This window comes from Hydra viridissima, unplaced genomic scaffold (assembly GCF_058129835.1).
Source record: "Hydra viridissima isolate aposymbiotic clone 2 unplaced genomic scaffold, HvirCarnegie_v1 scaffold_39, whole genome shotgun sequence".
Taxonomy (NCBI): domain Eukaryota; kingdom Metazoa; phylum Cnidaria; class Hydrozoa; order Anthoathecata; family Hydridae; genus Hydra; species Hydra viridissima.
The window spans coordinates 64,572-92,555 of NW_028324329.1; the positions used below are offsets into that span (position 1 = coordinate 64,572).

The 27,984-nt window shown below is 27.0% G+C and overlaps 1 protein-coding gene and 2 pseudogenes across 2 annotated transcripts; 1 reads left to right on the plus strand and 2 right to left on the minus strand.

Annotated features, from left to right (window-relative positions):
• Positions 1-26: 26 nt before the first annotated feature.
• LOC149876093 (recombining binding protein suppressor of hairless-like) lies at positions 27-27,966 on the minus strand. 2 transcript variants are annotated; one of them, XM_090075723.1, is made up of 14 exons: positions 27,734-27,966; positions 26,632-26,781; positions 19,252-19,327; positions 7,811-7,936; positions 7,329-7,485; positions 6,808-6,942; positions 6,396-6,444; positions 5,888-6,025; positions 4,255-4,367; positions 3,964-4,104; positions 3,354-3,426; positions 2,605-2,687; positions 2,401-2,504; positions 27-580 (listed from the first exon to the last, which is right to left on the minus strand). In XM_090075723.1, the coding sequence occupies exons 2-14, from the start codon at positions 26,771-26,773 to the stop codon at positions 355-357; spliced, it is 1,563 nt and encodes a 520-aa protein (XP_089931849.1). In that variant the 5' UTR covers positions 26,774-26,781; positions 27,734-27,966; the 3' UTR covers positions 27-354. The 2 variants fall into 2 exon arrangements, with proteins under 2 accessions (XP_089931849.1, XP_089931848.1); XM_090075722.1 differs by having other exon boundaries at positions 27,895-27,953.
• Positions 12,139-14,777, minus strand: LOC149876094 (uncharacterized; annotated as a pseudogene).
• On the plus strand, positions 15,789-18,187 carry LOC149876095 (uncharacterized; annotated as a pseudogene).
• Positions 27,967-27,984: the final 18 nt, after the last annotated feature.

Consider the following 27,984-nt stretch of genomic DNA (forward strand, 5'->3'; position numbering starts at 1 on the left):
AATGTGAAAGAGAATAATGCACAACAGTGAATTGATACATGAATTCATATATACATATTTACACACACATACATTTACATAATAAATACAGATCACAAAATCATTTTTTACTGCGCTTTAACGTAAATATGACGTAATGAGCGCTAAAACTTAGAAAGTTCATAATTCAACGAATCGCTTAACAATATTTTAATTGCTTTGCTTTAAAAAGTTAATAAATCTAAATGATCACATTGCTTACGACTTCTTTCAAATGCGTGAGGTAAGGAAACTATTTACGTCCATCGCGAAACTCACAACCATAAAGAATCGTATGGTGTTTTGTTAGACATGATGCGCGGAAATCTACAAAAGTCAAGGTAACTTGCAGGGTGCAGCATAGCGAGCTATCCTTTCATGCATGCCAGCTTCGTCAGTAAAGTATAGCTCAGGAGTAAATGTGAATATGCAATTCGTTGGGTAGATTACGCCATCATCTCTTACTAATGATATGGGGACACTAAGTTCTGATTGCATATACTTCCATCTGCCTTTAAATAAAGAAACATCAGGAACCAGACACAATAGGGTTTGGAAACTTCTATAAGGAAATTGTATGAATTGTTATACTGGTCGGTTCACAATAACAATATTACATTAGTATAAAAAAAGGAAGATAATGTAGAAGAATTTGAAACACGCAATTAATGTTAACTCAATTTGACGCACAATAAGACCAGTCTCAAATTCACTTGCGCAATTGTAATTGTGGCATGAAAACGAGGCAAGTATGGACAACATAAACAAATATAGAGGAATCACATTAGTAATATTACTAAACTGCAGGAGGAATATTTTCAAGTATGAACTAAATGTCTCTTTCAGATATTTGGACATCTTGGTTAAGTTGTGCTAAATTTTACCAAACTTAAGGTACATGAAATTAGACCAAGTAATTAGATCTCTTGATACAGCAGATTTTGGAGTTTTAAATAAATCAGGAGATATATGTCAGTGAAAAACTAGGTCATGCTAAAAAACATAAAAAACTGATCGATTGGTTTCGTTTTTGGCCAAGGACCAGGCTTGGATGCAGGTGTACAGAACGAAGGAGATAACAACTCTTTAAGCATTTTTCCTTCGGATTTATCTTTTTGTAGGAGAATGTCTAATATTCTCAAATTTCATTTTTTATGTGAATATATTTAAGTTTCAATGTTTTCCAAAGTAAATATGAAATAAGTTAGATTCTTAAAACCTCATTTATCATTTTATTATATTATCTTCTAACAGCTTTCTACATTTTTTTTCAAATGTTAGTAGCTTGCAATTTTTTTGTGGTGTCTTAAATAAAAATACACCAAGAATTTCATTTCTTTTCTTTAAAATTTTCTAATCTTTATTTCTTAAAAACTAATCTTTATTTCTTAATACTTAAAGTAAAATCGGCGCACTTTACGCATTTCGAAAAATGAAAGAAGCCCCTTTTCTTAAATATTAAAATATTTTCTTGGATCCAGCTTTACGTCTTTTTACATCTTTAATGAAAACATCTTTTAATGAAAACATCTTTTAATGAAAACATCTTTTAATGAAAACATCTTTTAATGAAAACAGGGCAAATTTAGTCTTTCATATTGGTCGTATGATTCGAACTTCCGCGGAGCAATAAAATTCCACTAACACCTGTGTTTAATTCTAGACATCTTTATCTTTTATGCAGTTATAAGTACACATTTATAAGTATGCAGTTATAAGTTTGGTTACAATTGTTCATAACTAATTATCTTAAGAAAGCAAGATGTTTTTGTATTTGCTTATATTATTTGTTAATAAGTTTTCACACTGCAAGTATTGCGTGATTAATTTCGGGAAAGATCTATCCAGTTTGATTATTTCCGAAAATTTATTTAAGAATTATGGCAACAGGTACAACATTTTAACGACTAACTAAAACTGTTTATATTGTTGTGTAAGAAAAGCAGCCATGTTTTCCTAATGAAATTTGTAAGAATTAAAGAAGCAAATAAGAAAATAAAAAAATGTAACTTAATGTTATGTTATACGCATGTAACTTGTTGTTTCGCTATATGCGGTCTTATTTGAATTGAACCAATATGCATTAATAGTCATGTTGAAGCAAAAATATGCATTAATAGTCATGTTGAAGCAAAAATATGCATTAACAGTCATGTTGAAGCAAAAATATGCATTAACAGTCATGTTAAAGCAAAAATATGCATTAATAGTCATGTTGAAGCCATGTTGTAATAACATTTAATGCTACATTTATTAAAAAAAGGTCGGAGAGTTTTTAGTAGATTTTGTGGTAAATATTTTACAAAATTAACATAAATATTTTATTCTTTAAGAAAAATAATAAACTGTTGAGCATAAAAAGAAAAGGTAATCAACAAGCACCTGTACATAGTTTCAGCTTCAACGTCAGCGAACCACACTTTTAAGCGTGTCGTAAATTTATCACCGTGTACTTCCACTTTAGCAACATCACCACCCCCAGTTAACTATAAATAACTTTATGAATTTTATAATCTATTATAAATTTATTCTGTCTTTATGAGATAAGAATATCTTTCAAAAGAATATCAAGAAAATGAAGCGTACATGCAAATAGGAGACAAATGGAACTGGAGCAATTTTGCTATGAACAGGACCAGCACCTTCACAAAACTTGTAAGTACTTTTATCTAAAAAAGATTTTCTTTTTAAACTCTAAATTTCTATGTTTATAAATCTAATTTGTAGTTACTTTCAAAATTTTAGCATTTCAACGACCCCCTCCCTCCCTTTTTTTTATTCCATTTTATCCACAAAAAAAAAAAAAGTAGCAGTTTATGAAAGGTTTTCGTGTAAAATTAAGAAACTTGTTATAATTTTGATTTTTGGCTTGTATATAGTACTCATTTAAAATTGAAGTTAAAAAGCCTACCAAATTGCTGATAATCCACTAGTCTAGAATAATGTCTGGAGTACTAAGTCCAATTACTACTCTAATATGCATGCATGAGTTTAAAAACAAACACAGTTTCTATTGAACTTCGGAAAGAGAATGAGAACTTAATTAAGCTTAAAGATACTTAAAGGTACATATATTTACACTTAGATGATATTTTTAAAATTAAATAGGGGGTTAAATTTTAAAAGTAAATTAAACTTTTGAAAATAAACTTTGTTATAGGATTTTAAAATCTTTTACAAAAATCTTTTGTTTTCTTCCTGAAGAGTATCTAAGGTCAAAATATTAACAATTGCAGACTTCTTTCATTTCTTTTTACTAAAGATTGTGAACATACAACTTTAAAAAATAAGAAAACAAAAATCAAATTTAGCTCAATGATCATAGAACTGTTTACCTGCACTGATAATAGTCCATGAAGCAGCATCTGATATTAACTCTCTTCTTGAGTCTTTAGAACAAGGTGACGCCTGACAATTATAAACATAATATTAAAAACTAGATAACAAGATGAATAATGATGCTTCTTTTATAAATAAATTATAATGAAATATTGTAATTTTTTTTTTTTTTTCTTTTTTCAAAAATTAAAAATTATATTAAAATGTTTAAACAACAACTATTTGATTGCCCCAGTTCAACAGTATAACATCTCAAAAATATTCATTTTAAGATTTTTTTTTTTTTAATTCTAAACAATGAGGGCATGATCTTTTCAGTACAACAACTGTATTCAATCAAAGTAACTTATTTTCCATATTTTTTGCATAATCTTTAAATTTTTTAACTTCAAATTCCCTTTTCTAAAAATGTCTAACTTTTAGAGGTTACAACTGTTGAACTGGGGCAGCAATATAAACAAGTTTTTTGTTTTTTTTTTTACTTAAAAAAAGAAAAGAAAAAGAAAAAAAGGCAATACAAGAAACTACAAAAATTTAAAGTGGATTTTATTTATAGAACTTGTCTTGTGTAACAAAACAATTTCATAAAAAAGCTAAAGAAAAAACCTGAAACATAATGACTTTTTCTTGATTTATGCTCAAGTACATGTGGTTGGTACCCTTTACATAAAATGCAACTTTGTGTAACTGGGAAACAGGATCATCAGCGTCAATTAACACAGTTTGTTTGTCAACTTTGCGTATAATCTGCAATAAATAAAAACTATCAATGAGGACCTAATAACTTGCACCTTAAATAGTTATATAATTCGAATATTTTTGATTGAAATAAACATTTTAAACAACAAAAAATTGTGATAAACTTAAAAAAAAGCAAACAAATCAAATGTGAAATACCATCATTGGGGTAGCAAGATTTGTTTTTACACAAACTAATTTAATTGTTTGCCCATAATGTACAATGCCTTCAATAACATTAATTTCTTCTCCATCTGGTTCATTATCATCACCTAGAGTGCAACTTTTAATTTAATAAACTTTATATAATAGAATTAATAATATACAGTACTTTCAAAAAAATATAGGTGCATTAAGACGGATTACTCTTTTTTTTTCAAAGTAACAGTATTTTCTTTTAAAATAAAAAAAAAACAACATTTGATCCAACTTTTTTTTTTGCATGAAGAGAGAAATATTTCTTTGTGACTAAGAAATGTCATTAACAAATTCATTACTTTTTTATTAGTTCAGTTTTATTAAGTAAAAAAACATAAAGGAAAATATTGTAAAAAAAAAGTTTTAAACTGATAGCCAGGATTATTAATCCTGGGATTTATAAATACTGGTTCTTGAAAGATATTAACATATAATGTTGATTTTTTTAAAAGTTATAAAATGGCACATTCAAATTAGCTTTATAAAAACTATTTATCAAATATTAAAGAGTTAATTGTTTTTATAGATATAGTATATACATGTAATAATAGTCCTGATTATTTTTAAGTTTTAATTGCAAAAAATCCAGCTGCAGAAAATGCAGGATCAGACTCTACACTGGTAGGTTTAATAGTCATTAAAAATCGCATGCTCTTTTTAAAAATTCCACCTCATGTTTCTCCATTTTCAAGCAATTGTATTTCTTTTTAAATTTTTGCTGACAGCGTATCACATGAAATTGGTATCCTCAACAAATTTCCTTTTTTTACAGCTTTTTTTTGAGCTCATCTCTTTTTACAGCATTTTATTTATTACAGCATTGAGTTCATCTGAAATACAAAAAGGTTCAAGAGGAGAAAATATAAATTCAGACAGAGACTCAGGTGAATCAGATAAATTACTTCATTTTTTCGTTATTTACTTATGTTGAAGTAAATAACAAAAAAAATGACATAACAAAAAAAAACCAAGAAAAAAAATGCCAAATGGACAGCCTGTGTGGTTAGCATTTTTAAGTTTTTTTAACACAAAAGTTACAGCAACATTGGCAGTAAACAAATCTGCATCCTGACAAAAAAGGGCCTCAACAGCTACTTTTATTGGGATGAGAGCTTTAATAATGGTTGATATCATTTTAATTTCATTACTAGAAAGAGAAAAAGATTCACCTTTGGGTAGACTTACATCTATTTATGCTCTTTGTACACAATTTTGTAATAAATGTGCATGTTAAAGCACAAGCTTGTTTCAACTAGTCTTACAATGTTTTGTTTAAAAAATATCTGTTTGCTTTCCAAACTCAGTCAGGACAAACTTCTGCAAGATATCATTTTTTATTGATCTATTTGTTTTAACACAGAAGCATGTTTACATAATAAAAAACTCCAAGATAACTATGCCAGTATAACATTTGATACCTAACTTTGTGCAATTGGTCAGATTTGTAACTAGACATTTTTTCAAGTTTATTGTAATTAGACAATCTCTCATGAGCTTCTTGAAAACAATTATACAAATTTTTGTATATAAAACTTAAAAAAACAAAGTTAATATAAAGAACAAAAAATTTTAAAGTCCTAATAATAGAACTTACACAAATGAATTGACAAATAACCCCACTGCAAACTGCTGGCTATAAAGTTGTCATCTTCTACATGAAGGTAGCGAGTGCTTACAGTTTGTGAACGTAAACGATTAAATAAAGCCACATTTGAATTTGAAGAAATGCATACTACAAATAAAATCTGATAATTCATTCATCAGAAACCTTACTTATATCATTTATATAAACCTTTCTTATAAGATCACTTGTGGATGTTTATGAATAACAAGCCTTAATTATTTATATAAACCTTTCTTATAAGATCACTTGTGGATGTTTATGAATGACAAACCTCAATTATTGCGATATTATCATGTTTAAGTAAACTCTTTCTACAATACTAAACATCATTTTGTTTGCGACATTTTGTGTTAAATTAAATTTTAAACTTAAGATTTGTAAAAACACTTACATTTAAAAAAAAAACTAAGTACTTTTAAGTATCTAAATTGATTTAAAAGTTAGTGAGAAATGGTGTTATTTAAATTTTTACACTTACATTCTGTATTTTTGGATGACTGTTTCTTTTTTGAAGGTTTTGATATGACCTAAAATTAAAGGAAACTTAGTAAAAATAAAGTTTAAAAATCTTCAGTAAAAACATGGTTTTGTTAAAAACTTTTAAACAACTTTTATTGTAAGATTAAATTAAAAAATTAACAAAGAAAGTTATACTTTAAAAGAAGAAAGTTCAAAGAAAATGTTTTAAAATAAAAATAAAATAAAAATACATATAAAAAAATATGTAAGAAAGGGAAGATAGTAGCCAAATAAAGATAATAAAAAAAAAAAAGAAAGAAGAATGAAGAATACCTTCTTTGGTAAAAAGCAGAGAACCAATTAATTAGTTCAAAAAATAAAATACCATTATTTTGTTAATATATTGATAAATATAAAATACCATAAAGTACCTTAATTCGTTTTGAATCAAAAATGCCCAGGTTTTTTCCATCTTGGAATATAAGCTGAGAGTGTATCATGAAATTTTTGCGTTTATCAACATCAGAAATGTACAAAGATTTTGCAGAACAGAATGCAATTTTCCCCTTTAAAATAAAATAGACACTCAATATGCATATCTTAAAAAATCATTTATAAAAAGAGTGTTGACATAGTAATTAAGATTTAATAAGGCATGTTAGATCTTAAAGTATATCATAAAACCAATTAATAAAATTCCAAGCAAATAAAATTCTTTTAATAAATAAAATAGTTTGAAGAGTTTAAGTGAAAAACTACAACTTAAATTAAACAGTGTAATTTGTTTAAGAAATTTTGTTTATAATGGAAAATAATTGCCAAGATGAAACCTATTACTTCTACAGATATCAAAACCTGATATTTCTATAGATATCAAACTAAATTTTTAACTTTAAATTACAATTTTAAAAATTGTTAAAAAATTATCTTAAACCTTTTCACAAATTCAAACCTTTTCATTGACATCAAACTGCTGAAAACCAGGTTGATCTGGAGATCCAATATTTGTAAATATGAATGGATACAGTTGACTCCCTTCACCTTTCTCCTCTTTACGCTTTTGCCAACCTTTTCCACTTAAGTAGACACATGGTGGTGGGCAAAAAAACCTTTTAAAAAATGCAGATAGATAAAAAATCAGGAAAAAAAAAGGTAGATTAAAGGTTGAAAACTTTTTAAAGGTTGCCACTTGGCAAATCCCTTGGATTTCAAAAGAAAAAAAAGATGGGTTTCAAAGAGAAAGAAGAATTATCATCATCATCAACAACAACAAATTTAATAAAAACTTTGTTTAAATTAAAATAAAACATTTATTTGCAACCTTAATCTATATTTATTTAAAAAGGCAACTATTACACAGAGATAATATTTCCAAGGTAGAAAACTTATTAATGCAAAACTATTAATAGTAAGTTTATTACACTATTTTATTACCTTTTCTCATTGCCATATGATTTTTGAGCAACTTTTGCATGCAAAACAGTTACAACAAAATGATCTCTTTCTTTTAAATATCGGTTCATATTATTTGCAGTTAATTTATGTAAAGTTTGCTCAACTCTGTAAAATAAAAAAAATTTTAATGTAAAGATAAATTTTATGACTTTAATGGAAAAATCAAGAACTGCTGCTCTGGGGATCAGTAAAACCAGTTATTTTAATCAATTTTAAAAAAGCTACGTTCATAGGCAAGATTAGGTCAAAGGATTCATTAAGTTGTTGCATATTTGTTGCAAGAATAGCTCCCTGATTACAAACCTTGCAATCTTAATAGTTTTTATGTCAAAATTAATTAAAATTTTTCATGAGTTTTGACAAATACTACTGGCATTACAAGATTCACAATCAGGGAGTAAAAGAATACAAAAATTTGATTTGCATGACCTCTTCTTACTGTCATTGGAATTGTGACAAAAAAAAGAACAAAGAGTTTAGTAAGAACAAAACAAAGTGTGATATGAAAAAATGAAGTTAATGAAAAATTAGAAAAATTATTGATAAATACAAATATGCAAGCAAAGCAAAATTTCTACTCTACAAATATACATGTATAAACACACAGATTCGTATATATGTGTATGTACACAAACATACATATATATACATGTGTATATATATATATATATATATATATATATATACATATATATGTGTATATATATGTGTGTATGTGTAAATGTATATATATATATAAATATACATATACATATACATATACATATATATATATATATATATATATATATATATATATATATATATATATATATATATATATATATATATATATATATATATATATATATATATATATATATTAGACCAAAAAAGACCAGACAAAAAAAAAATTTTCTGAAAATTTAATTTGCTAGGTGTTTAAATAATGTATTTTGATGAAAAAAGTAACTCCTGAAAATTTCATGACCTTATTCCAATATTTAGTGACAGCTCAATTAACTTTACTTTTCTGCTTTTGTCAACTACTAAATTTGATAGAATAACATACTGAATAGTGTTCATTTTACTTTTGTTTATAACTGTGTTGGTTTTAATTGGATCTAGGTATTTGTTGGGCAAACAAAACAATTCATCTAAGTTTCAATGAATTTTCTTAGTTATGACTGATTGTTTATATTTTTATATGAACATGTATGTAATATTTTTAGTGAAATAATAGTATTTAGCAATAACTGAATCAAAGTCAAAATGTCAAAGAAGAAAGTTATCAAAACAAGAGGTGACACTAATGTGTGGTTAATTGTTCATCAATTACCAGTTCAAGATAAACTAAGTTGTTCAACCTGTTTGCCCACAGTTGGTTTTGTCCTACAACGCCTCTTTAATGACTTAAAGACAAACAAAATGGATCTTTCACAAAGCTGCTCCAATACTATTGATGAGGTTTTATAAATTTGGTTTATTGCCAATGCTATTGCTAAACTAAAAGTATTGTATAACTCATATGTTAAAATTGGAAAAAACAAAAAAAAAAATCTCGCAGAACTGAAAGACAGTTAAAATTGGAAACTGATTTGGTGAACAAGTTTAACAAACTGTTTGATGTGGCTCATGCAGGTTGTAACAAAAATTCAACAATATATTAATTTTCTACAAGACCAAAGAGAGAAAAGGAAAATGGTAATGGGTGCGGAAGATTTAGAATTTAAAGAATATTAACAAAAACAAGTGTATTGACATTTCCAAGAAGAGTAGTGCAAAAAAAAGGTACTAAGATCGGGTTGGTTGAACATATTTTAGATTCAGAATATGAAGAAACTGGTGATGAGGAGCTGCTAATTAGCAAGTATCACCAGCAAAAGGCTAGAAAGACCATTATATTAGAAAACAACCATATTCAAACTCTAGCTAAACAAAACCAAAAGTTAGCACCAAAGCCACATAGTGTTATTGATAACTCATTATTTATTGGTAGTCTTGATCGTACAAAAACTACATGAGTACAGGCTATGCACATTGTTGTGCCAGTCCTTAAAGCTGTTGGCATTGACATTAAAGACACTATCTGCAAGCTCAATATATAGAACTCGTAAAACAATTAGAAAATCCATATCCCAAAACATTTAAGAAACTTTTGTGCTGAATACACCCCTGATTGCCCATTTTGAAAGTAAAATCCTACCAGACCATATGGAAACCTGGCTGATAGGATGCCAATTATTATATCAGGTTTAAATGTTGAAAAACTATTAAAAATTCTTAAACTAGCTTTGAGTACTGATGAGCATATGGGAAACTTGGTTGTTGAAATGTTTAAAAAATGGAAAGATAATCCAGATTGGCTGGTAGATCTTTGTTTTGACACAACTACTTCCAACACTGGTGTTCATGCCGGTGCAATTACTATCATTTAGAAGGCATATTACAAATATTTACTGTTTTTAGCCTGCAGGCATCATATCCTTGAAATTGTTTTGGCTGTAGTTTTTCCAGTCTTCAGGTCCACAGATTGGAATATTTAGTCAGTTCAAAGAACATTGGAAGCTTATTGACACTACCCAATACAGTACAATTGAGGCTCCTGACAATCAAATCAAATCAAATCTGAACTTACAGTTGCTGAATGCTAAACCAGATGAAGAAAAATATGTTAGAACTCCTTAGGAATCACAAAAAGATTACCTGGAGCTCATCTGAATCACATTAATCACACTGGGTGAAAATGATGATGTAATTCAATTCAGCCCTCCAGGTGCCTATCATTGTGCCAGGTTGATGGTAAAAGGAATATACTGTCTTTAAATCTATTTGTTCCATAGACAATTCAAACTTACAGCATCTGTACTATAGGGTCTTCGTCATATCTGTCTTTTCATTATTAACATTTATGTGAAAGTCTGGCTTAGACTCCAAACAGTTTTTATGCTCCATACAATGATCTATGTCTACTCCAGACTCTTGAGTCTTATGGTGCTATTGACAAACAGATAGCAGACATTGCAATTAAGAAAATAAGAGGACATTTGTGGTATTTGAGCAAAGATTTAATTGGACTTGCATTATTTTCTGACTTTGTCCCAAATAGTGAGAAAGAGACTATGATTACTGTTCTAAAAATACCACCAATGAAAACTGATCTCAGAAGAGTTCATTCAAAATTAGTTGCACACTTTAAGGAAAAGACTCTGTCAGATTTTATCACTCAAAGATCAATGAATCTGTTCACTGCGCTTAACATTGATCCAATTTTTCATACTTTTAATCCAACTGCATGGGTTTTTTTGCCTATCTCACTGCCAAGCTAAAAATAGCTTGAGTCACCAAAGACTGTGCTGAGCATGCTGTTAAGTTAGCAATAGACTTCAATAATGTGTTAACACTTGATGAAGCTGAACGGCAGTTAATATTTCAGATTGTCGAATATCACAGAAATTTCATGATCATTTGGTTAAAGAAAAACTTTAAAGCAGAATAGAAAGTGATTACAACTTGTAAATACTTTGATAAAACATTGTATAACACACTTAAATATATTGTATTCAATCAATCTTATGTGATAAGAAAGTTTACTATTTTATCACTATTTTTTTACAACTTTGAATCTCTTGAGCAGTCACTAAAACACATTATTTAATACCCCATTCACACCAACAAAACCAAGTTTTAATAAGACTTAATTTTAAAGCAGTGTTCAGTTTAAAGCTTTTTTAATTAATATCCTTGTCACACCAGAATAAATCAGATTTATTTTTATGAAACCGAATAAAACTTAAACTTGCAAACTCAAGTAAATATTCTTTTATTTAATACTTTGGTCACATCTACTTTGAAGTATTTTTTAAAAACAAAAAAAAAGGAAAAATTACAAAAAGAAGATATATCAGATATCGAAGAAAAAGTTGCTATTTAACACAAATCATACTTATAATACACATAAATATATGCTTAATTGTATCATATATGAAATAAGAGAGGTAAAAAGAGAGAATATGAATAAAATACATATATAAATGATTTTTTTCAATTGAATATATATATATATATATATATATATATATATATATATATATATATATATATATATATATATATATATATATATGAAGACCTCAGTGGAAAAACCAGCGTTGTCACATTTTTCTTATTTTGAGATAATCAATTTTAAAAGTTCAAAACGTTCTTTAAAATTTAATTTATACACTGCTTTTTAGTTTTATGTATATATATATAGATTAACTATATTTATATCAGATTATTTCTTAAAAAATAAAATATAAATATTTTTTCAATGTTTTTTTCGGAAACTAAAGTTCATTATCAATAAATGGACATCACTGACTTTTTCCTTGGAATTTTTAAGTGGCGTAATTACTATTTTTAGCCCTTCTTTTTTGTTTAAAAACAAAACAATATCTTAAAAATGGGCTCTTCATGATGTAAGGGACCTCAAAAGACAGTTGACCCTGCTGTTTCTTTAGCTAATTTTTTTTTGTTATCCCACTGAAACGTCTATGGGAAGTTATTACATTTTGTTAACATCTATTGTGGAGCGATAGATTTTTTTATCTAACAAAGTCAAACTAATTAAAACATAAATTTTAACACAAATTTATCAGAAACATTACTATACGTGAAATTAATGAGACCAGCATGAAATTAATGAGAAACATAACCATAATTAAAATATATTTTTCTAATCAGTATCTGAATCTTCTGATGCCGAATCTTTTGTTTCTGTGTTTGAAGTAACAAGATTATCAAAAAAACTGTGATTATCAGGTTTACATAGACGCTTCAGAACTTGTAAGTCGTTATACTTGGCAGTACTTATTGGTAGAACTGAGGAATACATATTAAACTGATTGAGTGCAGTTTCTGTTTGATTATTTTGTCTACGTTTTACCAAAGCAGTATTTTCAATATTGCCATTCCAGTTGTTAGGAAAGAGACGCAGTGCAGGGTGTATATCTTGAATGACAAGTTCTCTGACTGGTCGAGTTTTTATCAGACATGCACACTTATAATATTGTTTCAAGTAATCAGAAAATCTGAAAAAATTTACATTGAAAAAATTTACAACATTAAAAGGTGAAGGTTTTTTTCTGCAATTCTTAAGAACCTGACGCCAATCCTCAGGAATTTCAACATTAGCCTTTATATTTACATTTGCCATGTCATGATCGCATTCCATATAGGAATGACCTCGTATAGGAAATGACACTTTAATACATTTAAAACGTTTTTGAAAGTGAACCATCCAATGCAAAAAACGAAACACAGTGTAATTTTTGTTTTGTCCTGCACATCCATCGCAAAAAAAATGTAATTTAAGGACTGTGTCAGAAAGATGATTAATGATAAAATGATAAAGCATAGAGCAAACATCATCAGCTCCCTTTTTTCCTGTTGTTTCATCGTATGTATAAAGAAATACTTCATCACTGGATAGGATGTGTATATTAAATGAAAAAATTTAAGCTGTCTTGGGTAATACACATTGTTAGTTGATTTATTAGGCAAGGGTAAATTCTTCTGAAAATCAAAAGCAATAGCTTCAAACATGTCTGAGTTTTTTGCTCGTTTTTTTGCATTTGACTTTCTGTTATAAAATACAGCAGCTTTTTTTGTGTGAAAATCATGCCCTGTTTCAAGATCTTTTTTCTTTTTTTATTAAGTTTGATAATATCTTGACCAACTGCATTTAAAAGCTCTTGGTCAGTGTGTTTTATATTTACAATGAACTCATCACAAGCTAAACAAGTGTCTTTTTGTGGAAAGCCAAACCCAATATTAAATTTATTGTTAAAAACTACTCTGTATGTTTCGTATCCTAATTTAACAGTTGGGTAAGCATGTTTGAATAGTTCAAACATTTTAGAGACATTTAGATCTTCAGATAAGTAAATTTTTTTAGTTTTTCCAATAGCATAATGAGATGACCTTCCTCTGAAAGAAGATATATGTTTTTGGATAGCTTCACTGTCACTTTCGGTTATTTTGTGTGGCCAATTTTTATGCTTGCCTCTACCATCGATTGGAGGGCGACCTAAAAGAACAAAATGACATAATATTCATATACACACACACACACACACACACACACACACACACACACACACACACACACACACACACATAAATAGTTTAGTTCATAACTTAAAATATTATAAATAACTTCTTTAACTATTTACTAACCAGTTGTAGCAACTGATTTCCTTATTGATTCGATCTTAGCTTTTGTAATTCCGAAAAAAGACATCATAGATTTAATGCAGATTGGAACTTCGATAGCTGATTGTGCTCTTTGCACCCTTACACAATAAGAATATGAAAAATTGTGTAAGTAAGTTTTATCTGCATTCTGTCGTGGTCTTCTTCTGTCAATGTTTTGGATTTTTATTAGTGTGGATAAGTACACGTCCTGACTATTTTAAGATGAATATTCATTAAAGTTCTTAATAAGTTCGTTCCTTTCCTCACTACTAATATTTTTAAAACATGCAAGTCGAATACAATTACAGTCTGCCCCAATAATATGGCTCGATAAATTGTGTATTTTTTTTCTATTTTTAAAATTAATATTAATCTTTCTTTTTCTTGATTTTTCTGTAACCACCGGACTATCATTACAAGCCATTTTGTTTTTTGTTTACTTTTTTCCGCGGCTTTTTTTTCAACCAATACTTGAGGTATTAAGGAATCACGTTGTTTCGTAAACTATAAAAACTTCGGACAACGCAGGTTATTCCAAATGTAACCCTTGACATCACCGATTGTTCCATTTGATCATGTTTAATTTTATCCTCTTTTTTAATGAGTGGACTAGTTTTTTCACTTGGTAATTAAAATAAAAGATGAAATAAGATATGCTTGCTTGAAAAATAATAGTTTCTCAAAAATTTTAAAAATGTGACATCGCTGGTTTTTCCACTGAGGTCTTCATATATATATATATATATATATATATATATATATATATATATATATATATATATATATACATAATCATCACCATCACCATCATCATCATCATCATCATCATCATCATCATCATCATCATCATCATCATCATCATCATCATCATCATCATCATCATCATCATCATCATCATCATCATCATCATCATCATCACCATCATCATCATCATCATCATCATCATCATCATCATCATCATCATCATCATCATCATCATCATCATCATCATCATCATCATCATCATCATCATCATCATCATCATCATCATCATCATCATCATCATCATCATCATCATCATCATCATCATCATCATCATCATCATCATCATCATCATCATCATCATCATCACCAGCATCATCATCATCACCAGCATCATCATCATCATCATCATCATCATCATCATCATCATCATCATCATCATCATCATCATCATCATCATCATCATCATCATCATCATCATCATCATCATTATCATCACCATCATCATCATCATCATCATCATTATTATCATCATTATTAGTATTATTAGTGGCGTCCTATGATTCAACCGAATCCTAAATTTCAATTTAGAACCGAATATGAGAAATTTATTACACAACCGAAAATATTCACGAAAAAAATTAGAACCGAAATAATTTCAATCGAATTTTTGATCAAAATGTCATAAATGTATTAAGAAACGAAAAAACTTCAATCGAATTTTCCATCGAAAGTCATTAATGTTTTTAGAACCGAAAAAATTTTGATCGAAAGTCATTAATGATTTTAGAACCGAAACTCATTGAAAAGGTTTACAATCGAAAGTTCTAGCACCGAATTATTTTAGCGTTTATAAATTTTATAAGTTTTATACTTTTATACTTTTATAATATAAGTTTAAAGCGCTTGCTGTTTGAAATACAGTCTAACATAACAAATTGAAAAATAACTTTGTTTATTTTCAAAAATATCTCGTAGTTGGTGGAATAATAACAACAGAATGGAATATCAAAAAGTTGAAGGTGAAAGAAGAAATTCATTCCTCTACATAGCTGGGAATAATTGCTATGTAAAAAGCAAGAATCACAACGGTTACATTTATTTAAAATGCAAAAACTATCAACTGTGTGTTGGAACTGCAAAAATACGCGAAGGAAGTGATTTACTTGAGACAATACGAGGCCACTCTTGTGATTCCAAAACAGAAGATTTTAGCCATTTGGAAGCGCTGGAAAAAATGAGACTGAAAGCTGCAACTACACAAATTCCATTACGCCAGATTTACATGGAAATTATTCAAGACTGTCCTGAAAATGTTAAAAGTTCTTTATCCTACTTAAAATGTGAACAGATACTTCGTGGTGCAAGTAAAACTCAGTATAATGCAAATCCCAACAGCCTAGAAGAAGCAGTATTGGCAATATCTGAATCAAATCCATTTACCAACATTCTGAAGGGAATCGTCACATTTGAAGACCAGTTGGCCATACTGTTTTGTTCATCAGCACTACTACAAATACTCTCAGGTAGCACAGTAATTTAGCTCAAAACTGATGACTTTTTGTGAAACTTTTTTAGAAATTCATTCAACATCTTTTAACCTTAGCTTGCTCAGAGTATTCTGTTTTTGTAATATTTTTCAGTACTCTTATAAATTTTTTCGTTTTTTTCAGGCTCTACAATTATTTTTATTGATGCAACACTTCGTGTTGTTCCTAGCATCTTTAAAGGAGATCAACTACTAAATATCTCCATTGTGCATTGTGACATTGTCATTCCGGTATTTCATGTACTTATGACTGGGAGAAAAGAAGGTATTTACATCGCCATATTTAGAAAAATTAAGAAACTTTCAAGTGACTTTCAACCACGAATTTCTATGGCTGACTATGAAGCAGCAATAGGCAGTGCCTTGAAGGTCGTCTTCCCTGAAATAAGATTGACTGGTTGCCGGTTCCATTATGGCCAGGCAATTTTGAGAAAAATCAAAGCCGTTGGTCTTCAATCTGAATCAACAACCCTGGTCAACAACCTTGCAATTAGAAGGTGGGGCCAGAAATTCGTTGCCATGTGCCTCTTGCCTAGTGTTCTCATCAGAGCAGAAGTAGATTTACTCAAAACAGAGATGAGTCAATTCGCTAAAATTGAAACTCGTGAAAAAATGAGAATGTTTTTGTATTACTTTGAGAAGTATTGGATGACAACACAAACCCCTTGCTTTTTTTTCTGTGCATGGACTTCAATTCAGAACCAACAATGTCTCAGAAGCACTGCATTCAAAAATGAATAGATGCATGACTGCTCACCCTAGCTTCTGGAGGTTTCTAGATGATATATATCATCAGGAATTGCCATATTTGAATGAATATTGTACAGGCTAAATTCCATTGATTAAACTCATAACAAAGTAACTAGATTTAATTTGTAATCCATTAAGGTATTAGGATCTCTTCTGATAGGTCCAAATCAACATATAAATTAGCTATCATAATTTCACAATTGCACTATTTAAATTTGTGCTAACAAATATTTTACAAATCAAACCATTTGCTCATATTTTGAAACAGCTTGAAAGTGTGATTATGATGATTTATTTGTGACAATTTGCTCATATCTGCCCTTAATAACATTTTGATGATATATATGTAATCTTTATTGCATTTGCACTTTCAATCTCTGTTTGTTTGAATTTCTTATAATAAAAATGCATCAAAAGATTTTTTTAATAAATTTTTAGATAATCCTAAATGCAGAACTGGAACTCAACCAATCACAAAATGGTCATCAATCTCGAAGAGGACAAAGAAGAGAGAGAGTTCGATCTTTTGAACGATTACAAAGTTATGAAGAAAAACTTTCCACAGGAGAGTGGACTCCAACAAAGTTTCTTAAGGCTTCAGCTTTCTTCTTTAATGACATCAAACTTACATCAATGGGAGATACAGAACAAGAGCAGGTAAAATAAATTGTCAAAACTCATGCACATTATAAAGTAATTCTGAAAATGAAATAATTTGGTGTAGTAAACGTTTCAGTTAAATATTTTAATACCTCGGATATTGTGATTAGACAACATTATTATTATACTACAGCAAATTTTATGTTTTCGTCCGAAAACATAAAATTTGCTGTAGTATAATTTTTATATTGTAAGGTACCATTAGAAAGTTTTTATCTAATTTCATTTTTGAAATTTATTTTAGGACGAAAATCCACAAGAGAATGTTCAGGATTATCAACAAGAGACCAGGCCTGCTGAGACATTGTGCAAGATATGCCTTGCACTTCCTTTAGAAGTTGTTGTTCTGCCATGTAGACACTTGTATTTGTCTTCAGTGTTCAGATATCCTTGCAAATGACAGAAACAAAAGATGTCCAATTTGTCGTTCAACTTTTTAAATGTTTTTGTGTCTTAGTTGGAGGAACTGTTTGATTAATTACTATTGTAAATTATATACAGATCATATATATACATATATATTATATTCTAATTGGTGATTTTAATATGCAACCTTCAGATAAAATAATGAAGGAATTCCTTCAACTTTGCATTAATTTAACCAATACCATCAATGCATTAATTTAACCAATACCACCAATTGGTTTCAAATGTGTAATAAATTTCTCATATTTGGTTCTAAATTGAAATTTAGGATTCGGTTGAATCATAGTACGCCTACTTTTCGGTTCTAAGTTGTTCGGTTATGAAATATTTCGGTGATATTTTCGAGGATAAATATTTTCGGCTCTATCATGTGACACGTTATTAATATTATCAGTTTTATTAGTATCAGTATCACTACTATTATTACTATTCTCAACTTTTCATTACATCTATTTTTTCATGGAGATTTATAAAACCTCTCAGCTTCCAAACAAAAGTTTTTTTAATAAAATAACCCTGCAAATTCATTACTTGTTTAAATAACCACAATTAAATCAAGTTTTATTTTTGGTGTGAATGGGGTGTAAGCTTGCAATTTTGAACTTATTTTCCTGACCACAAACCATATCAAATTAGAAGGTAGCCCAATTAAATTATATATATATATATATATATATATATATATATATATATATATATATATATATATATATATATATATATATATATATATATATATATATATATATATATATATATATATATGTATATATATATATATATTATGTATCCTTAGTTTAGTACTGTAAACCACTCTATTGTACAAGCTGCACACAGTACTTAATTATAATGAGAAATCCAAGCTGAATTGCATAACTTGTAATAACTTAACTAACCCACAAATATATTCATAAAACAAAATGTATGCATACAATTCTAAGGCATAGTGTAGGAATCATTAAAGAAGTGCAAGAACTGAAAATAAAAAGATAAACAACTTCCTATTTAAATCTAAATTTATTATAAACTTTACAATATAATAGTTGTTCAAATAACATAAAAAGAAATTTGTTTTTACTGGTTTATTTGATCAACTGATTGATAGTTACAGTTTTCTGATTGTATACTGTGGTGAATGTATGATGACTCTGCACCTGAAAAATGAATACATGTAAAGATATTCAATCAATTGTGTATCCAGCAGCATGTTTCTTATCATTACTATTATTTCACTAAGATCTAAATCTTCTCTCTTTCTCTTTAAACTAAATTACAAATAAACTGAATTACAAATAAAAAATTTCTATTTAAAATGACTGCAATGTTTTTTTGTGTTTTCATTTCAATCTCAAACAAAAACTACAAAAAAAATTGCATTAGCATGCATTTTAGCACCCCTTTAGCAAATTTTCACATTTAGTTAACTTTTAAGTCGAATTTGATCATGTTAGAATGAGATCAAATCATTTATTTGTAATTATAAATTTTTTAGTATAAACAGATCTGCAGTTATATTAATTTATAATTAAATTATACTCAATACTTTTTTTAAAAAAATTTCACTGTTTACAATTACAGTTGGTCTAATACTGACAGCTTTTATTATCAAGAAGCATGTCAAACATGTCTTGTTAAGTCTGTGAGAAATTGAATACAGCAGCAAAAATACAAACCCTCTCATCACTGTTCTTGATTACTTTTTCAAATTTAGTAATGTTATAATCAGATATGTATTCAGACAGAAAGGAATTATCAACTGCCAATGACAGTTTTCTCTAAGAAAATCAATTAGTGTATTTGTTGCAAAAATAATCTTATTTGATATTCCAAAAATGCTTGCACTAAATATAAAAGTACTTGTTTGGACATCATACAAACAATTCCATGAACACATTTTTACAAGTCACCCAATTACATAATAACTGCATGCTAACCCAAAAAAAATCGCTTCTTTTTTGCAGCTTCTTTTTAACTTAAAAAGAAGCACTGTTGTGTTAGATACAATTAAGCAAAAAGCAACCCCAGAATTCTGGTCTCTAAGATTCCCCTACTGTATTGGTTAAAATGCTGATTTTGCCACTTGCTCTCCTGAAGGTTTGTGCTGCTCCTGTGAGAACGAATGCAGCTTTCCTACATATCTATGGTTTTCCTAAGTACAGTTCAAAAATAGTTGAGAAACTCATCTTAACCAATTTCTTAAACACATTTAACAAAAATAGTTAACAGAATGCTAAAAATCTGTTTCTCTGGCCCATTATATTATCTCTTTCTCTTTCTATTGTGCTACTATTCTCTAATCCCTTACTTCTATGTAAGAGATTAGAAAATAGTAACACAATAGAAAGAAAAAGAGATAATATAATAGTAGCACAATAGAAAGAGGAAGAGATAATATAATAGTAGCACAATACAAAGAGAAAGAGATAATATAATAGGCCAGAGAAAACAGATATTTAGCATTGATACATATTCTAGTAATAATGTATTTAATTTGCAAATCCGAATTTTATTATTGGTTTCTCTTAATCATTTGTAGATTTTAAAAAAGGTAGTTTATAAAAGAAAATGATTGAAAAAAAATCTCTAAATGAAATTCGGAGATAGTTGATAGTAGATGTATGGTCAGCAAATAAAGTCAGCAAATAAAGTCAGCAAATACTGATGGCCAAAAGCTGATTCCATCCTTGTGTTCTTTTAAAATAAATAGAACTAATAATGAAATCCAAAAAAAATAGCCATTTTATCACAGCATTCAGCATTATTATTGTCATCATATTTACCATCAGCATTTTATTCTCATCAACATTTTTAACAAAGAAAATCTGCTGGCCCAAACTTTTTATTTCAAACATTTTTTGAATCATTAATTTTTTTTTTAAACTTAAAATAAAGTAACTTTAAAATGATAAAAAAAAATTTTATTTCGTTTTTTATTTTCTTAATTTTTTAAAATTTCTTAATCAAAAATAGATAAAATAAAATAATTTGGTGAAATATAAAAACTATTTGAATATTAAATCATGTTATAAGAAATTATAAGATTTTTTTTCAGAATAAAAAATTTTAATGGTTTATTGTTCAAAACTTCAAAATTTTTTTCAAAAAGTTAAGAGTAAATAAAAGTTTTAATTATTCAAAAAATAAAAGTTTTAATTGTTCTTTTCTTAAACAACAAAACACTGTTTTATCCAAATTTATGTTATTTAAGTCTGTTAAACATATTTGACTCTGACTATTGCACATTTTAATATGACTGATGAATGTTATATTCAACTTTCATAAATTTAGTGAGTGAGACACATAGAAAGTGTATACTAACAACATGGCAATAGATATGGATGCATTTGATCTTGATTTGTTCTTAATATATCATTGAAGTTAATGAAACATCTATTGAAATATTATTTTAAAAACTTATTAATATCTAAATGAAATTGGTTTCTCTTATGATAGGACTTTTTTTTTAACATTGTTATTTTATCAAGATATATAACAATAAAAACTTTATATTTGCTTTTGCTTTACATCAGGGGATATTTACAAAATTTAAAAAAAAACATCCTTTAAGTTATAATATTCATTTAAGAAGATTATAATACAGAAATAAAAAATTTTTTTGAAATAAGAATATTAAAATAAGAATGGTATGTAAACCACAACACCTAAATCCAAGATAATCATGTTGCTATGTTTATAACTTTTAGTTAAACACTTAACTTAGATGGAAATGAAAAAAATTTATGTATAAAAATACAAAATAAACTCCTTAAAAAATAAATTTACAACACAAAAAAACTTCACAACTTTAAATTGTCTATTATAGTTAAGAAAATGAGTCTTGCAATTCAATAAAAAGTTCTTTCTATTTAACCATTAAAACTTTGGTCGTGTGAAAAACTAAAAAATCCTATGAAAGTCTTTTAGGATGATTTCTAAGTTAAATCTCTTCCAACATGCAAACAAAAACCATGAGATAATAGGTAAAGGTAAACAGCATATTACAGATAAGAATTAAAATTAGAACATATATATATATATATATATATATATATATATATATATATATATATATATATATATATATATATATATATATTATGCCTTACAAGTTTTAAGTGCATAAAGCAGGGTATCCTTAGACTCACAAAGAAATATAATAAAATGAAAAGATTGAATAAATTAATTTGGAGTTCCAGCAAAGCGAATTGGATTCAGAAGCAAGTAGAATTCTAGATGGAGAGTTATACCTTTTTTGACATATCTGTTCCTTAACTAATTGACATGTCAATGAAAGATCAGAGAATAATAGAAGAGCTGAAAAGAGAAGATGCAGCCTTTTATGAAGACCTGAAAGATCTAAAAGGAATATGATTATGATTGTACAACAAGATGAAGATTTGAATTTAATTTCTGGCAGAAGCAGCAAAGATTTGTAAGAGTTAAACATTTGACAGAGCTTAGGATGGACTAAGTAAGTTTTAAGATGAATTAAAATTTTAAGATGTTAAAACTTGTTTTGATATTGTGAATGAACATGATAATTCCATTTCGGACAAAGAAAATTCTGCATATGAGGTATCCAAATCTAAAATAATTTTAGTATTAATACCTGATAAACTCATCAAAGCTGTTTGTGTTTAGTATAGAATGTTTTAAGATTCATTTAGAAAAAAAATTTATTTGTGCTTACAAAAAAATTTGTTCAAAGATTGTTGGCAAGAATAACACAGCATCAGATTATCCAGTTAGGTTTAGCTGGATTTCTTTAGAAGTTGAACCTACCTACCTACAATATAGCCAAGGTAGTATTAAAGTTTGAAGGAATTGCACTGAATATAAATGTTTTAAATAGTGGGGACTACAAGATTCTGTCATTCTGTCATTTTTCAAAGTCAACCAAAATCGACCTATAAAATTTTAAAATTGAATAAGTCTATTAAAAGTCGATTTAGTTGAATTATTTGAATAAAAAATTATAATTATATACTTTAATGTTGCTTAACAGTTTATTTTTTAGATGCAATCAAACAAATAGAACTTTAAGAGAGTAAACAAAAAAACTAGGTGGTATGTAATACTGTTATAATAACACATGCTGTTGTTTTATCTAGACCATTTTCTTTGTTCAAATTTAATTTATCTAATCACTTAGATGAATTAAAATCGAATAAACAAACAAAAACAGAAATTAAAATCACTAAGTAAAGAAAAAAACACAGATGGGTATTTTATATCATTTTTCACAACAATAAAGCAAAATATTAATAAAAGACATTAACTAATAAAAAAACAGTAGTGTAGATAGGTGGGTGCAGATGGGGCAACTATACCTTTTTTGGGGTGGCAGATTTATAAAACTTTTTCACATCCTTAACTAAGCACTATAACACATTACTTAACATTTTCTTTTAAAAAGCATCAACTGGTTATTATAATGAGGAAAAGGAAACAGTAAAGAAGTGGTGTTACATCCAGTAAGCTAAGAGTTAATTTTATTTTATACAGCAAATAAGGTTCCATGTCTAAATATTTTAGTTGAATTAAAAAACCGCTTTGAATGATATTCTTACGCATGGCTCAATCTTTCTAAATAATTTATCTTTAAAAGATAAACTACTAATAAAGATATCTCTTCACTAATTGGTCAGCATCATAACCATATTAAAGGTTGATAAAATTAAATCAAATGAAAAAATAGAAATAAGGGTGTCAGGATGATTATCCGATTAAATCAACTTTTAGTCGATTAGTAAGAAACCCATAGTTGATTAACACTTTCGCTGCCAACTACGAGTATACTCGTAGTAAGTTGGCATCATTAATTTGCCAACTACAAGTATACTCGTAGTGAGTTGGCGTTATTTATTTGCCAACTACGAGAATATGTCAAGCTCGAAGACGTAGTAGTATAAGCGAAAAATGAATCCGAATCTTCAATATCATCATCTTCACTATCCTCACAATCTTCCATAATCATAAGTGCTGTTCCAATTGTGGAATATCTGTGTTGAGCTAATTGGAGATAGATAAATTTATAAATTATCTATTTGTAAAAAAGAAATTACTCATCTATAAAACACATTAATTAGTATACTGTGTAAAAAATTCAAAGTGCACACAAAAATGTTTTTTAATGTATTAAAAAATATCTTATTGTGTACTTCAAATTTTTTTTCACATTTTTAATAACATACAGTATAATGTAGTTATCAAATATATTTTAGCTTCTAGTCTAAAAAACACAACAATTTAGAATTAAGAAAACAAAATATAAATTACCTTGTTTACTCATGATAACTGCCAATGTGCATGTGCAAAAAAATTGAAACACTATTTATAATAATAATGCATAAAATAAGCTACATTACTACACCTTTTCAAGATGTAAGTGAGAACTTGAAAGTTGTAGTTAAGAAACATAAGATGTAATTGAGAAATACAAAATATAATTTAAAAGTCACAATATGTAATTTAGAACATGGAAGATGTAATTAAGAAACGAAAGATGTAATTTAGTAGATGAAAGTTGTAATTAAGAAACAAGATGTAACTGAGAAGAGGAAAGTTGTAATTGAGAAAAGCTTATAATATATGTTTCAAATTACATATTGCGATTTCTTATTTACATGTTGGGTTTCTCAGTTACATTTTAAATTTCTTAATTACATGTTGTGTTTCCTAATTACATATTGCGACTTTTAAATTACATGTTGTATTTCTCAATTATATCTTACATTTCTTAATTACAACTTTCAAGTTCTTAATTACATCTTAAAAAGATGTAGCCACCGCAATAAGTTACACTCATTATGGTGTTAAGAGTACTTTGGCACTGGAGAAAAAAATTTCTTCAACATTACCAAACTATGAGTATACTCGTAGTGCTTTTTTTTTTGTCAGTTATATTCAGAATAAAAAATACTATAGAACTATTTCAGATTAAAAATATTCTTTTTATTGAAATGTTGATATCTAGCCTTGGCAATGAGAATGAAATCACATAAAACAGCCTCAGCAAAAATTAATGATTGTAGACATTATGGCTTGGCAAAGAAATAACGCATAGTTTAAAATAGCTCGGCAGCGAAAGTGTTAAATCAACTATTCGATTTTTCAAAGTAACTAATTTCGAACTTTGACTAGTCAACTTTTAGTCAATTTAGTCGAATTTAGTCAATATAGTCGAAACTGATAACAACACTAATATATTATTATTATTATTATTATTATTATTATTATTATTATTATTATTATTATTATTATTATTATTATTATTATTATCATTATCATTATCATTATCATTATCATTATCATTATCATTATTATTATTATTATTATTATTATTATTATTATTATTATTATTATCATTATTATTATTATTATTATTATTATTATTATTATTATTATTATTATTATTATTATTATTATTATTATTATTATTATTATTATTATTATTATTATTATTATTATTATTATTATTATTATTATTATTATTATTATTATTATTATTATTATTATTATTATTATTATTATTATTATTATTATTATTATTATTATTATTATTATTATTATTATTATTATTATTATTATTATTATTATTATTATTATTATTATTATTATTATTATTATTATTATTATTATTATTATTATTATTATTATTATTATTATTATTATTATTATTATTATTATTATTATTATTATTATCATTATTATTATTATCATCATTATCATTATTATTATATAATAATGATAATAATAATAATAGTAATAATAATAATAACAACAATAATAATAATAATAATAATGATAATAATAATAATAGTAATAATAATAATAACAACAATAATAATAATAATAATAATGATAATAATAATAATAATAATAATAATAATAATAATAATAATAATAATAATAATAATAATAATAATAATAATAATAATAATAATAATAATAATAATAATAATAACAACAACAACAACAATAACAATAATAATAACAATAATAAAAATAATAATAATAATATATTTGCTCTACTTATTCTAAGCTGTAATGAGCACTCTTACTGGAAATATTAACATAATTTCTACAATACTACATATATATATATATATATATATATATATATATATATATATATATATATATATATAATTTATAATTAGAGTAATAAGCATAATTAGTGTTAAATTTTTAAATGTTTTTAATAATATTAGGTCAAAACTAACACAAAATTTAACTTTCAACGGAGAAACTACAGATATTCATTTATTTCTACGCAATATTGTTTCTGTATTTATATTATATAAATATATGGTTACTATACATAAAAAAATAAACATTAAAACAGTATAGAGTTTAAATTTTGCCAGGTATTTTAACATTTAAGAATTTCTTGAAATTAAAAAAATGTGACACCACTGGATTTCTCACTTTTTACTTACTATCTATATGTATATACCTGGAGTAAAAATCAGATGAGGTAAATCAAATTCATTGTATGGGTTGCTTGTTATTGCCAGAAAGTCATCCTGATAACAATTTTTACCAGAAGATAAATATGGATGGTATGAAAATGATTCTCCACTTCTTTTACCTTCCATTTTATATTCTAAAATTAAAAATCAAGTTTTTTATTTTTTTGGTATTTATGAAATTCATAAATAGAATAAATCCAACAATATACACAAAGATAAGTACATAACCATTTTTTTATAATTATAACTATGTTTATGCATACATACAAAGTTATATTTATATACAGTCAGCCAAACACACACACACACACACACACACACACACACAGATATATATAAGAAAAAAAGTAATCAACATTATAATATAAAAAAAAGTTAATCAGCAAAAGTTTGAGTTTTTCTTTTTGGTTTTTTTTTTACAATATTCTTATCCTAAAATTCTAAATCAAGGTCTTATTTGGGACAAAGTCAGTCCTGAATTTAGCTATTTTAACAACAAGCACATTTAAAAATACTGTACAGGCATTGGTTTAATACATGAAACAATAACACTACTCTTGCCTTCCAAAGTAAAAAAGCCCTCACTAAAAGAAACTTCTGTAGATGTAAAAAATTTAATATTACAGCTGTGAATGAAAAAGAATATGAAAACAGACTTTTTTTTTTTTTTTTTTTGCTTTTTCTTTAATTCTTTTTTTTTTTTTTTTTCATTTCATAGCTGCATTATTAAGCTTTAACAACAGTCTGTAGTTTCAATGTCCAGACTTTTATCAAAACTGTTTTATTAACAGTAAAGTTACTTAAACTGTTTAATAAACCATGCAGTAGTCATTGTAAGGTATTAGAAAACCATGATATTTGTGCTGTTATTCAAAAAATGAAAATTTTGTGCAGAGACTGTTACAAGAATCCTCAGAAATTAGGAAATTCATGGGAAAGTAACTAAAAGAAAAACCTTAGCTACCTACAGCAAGTTAGAATAAACTAATTGACTTTGCCAAACAGCATACTAATAAAAGCATTCAGATATTAAAAAGTAACCTCTTTCTTGATTAAAAAAATGTAACATGCTTGAAAATGACAGACCTTGAAATGTTTAGACACAAAAGTAAGGAAGTGAATTTTAAGAAATTAGGCTCCAACAGTATGGAGTTGGCAATTTGATAATGGCATTTTAGGTATCAATGGCACCAGCTGGGGTTGGTGAACTGGTGTTCACTGAATACTGGATCATAAACAATACCTACAGATTATCCAGGGTAATGTACAAGCATCTATCAACTTAGATACGGCACAGATAACCCTGGATAATTCAGTGTGACAGATATTGTACCAAA

What these genes read in the sequence shown, in the direction of transcription:
- LOC149876093 (XM_090075723.1), bottom strand. Translation starts at nt 26,773, where the DNA reads ATGGAAGGTAAAAGAAGTGGAGAATCATTTTCATACCATCCATATTTA. An exon ending in TCATCTGATTTTTACTCCAG is followed by an intron (nt 19,328 to 26,631) that starts GTATATACATAT and finishes TTCATTTTTCAG; the next exon opens with GTGCAGAGTCATCATACATT. An exon ending in TTGATTCAAAACGAATTAAG is followed by an intron (nt 6,445 to 6,807) that starts GTACTTTATGGT and finishes CTTTAATTTTAG; the next exon opens with GTCATATCAAAACCTTCAAA.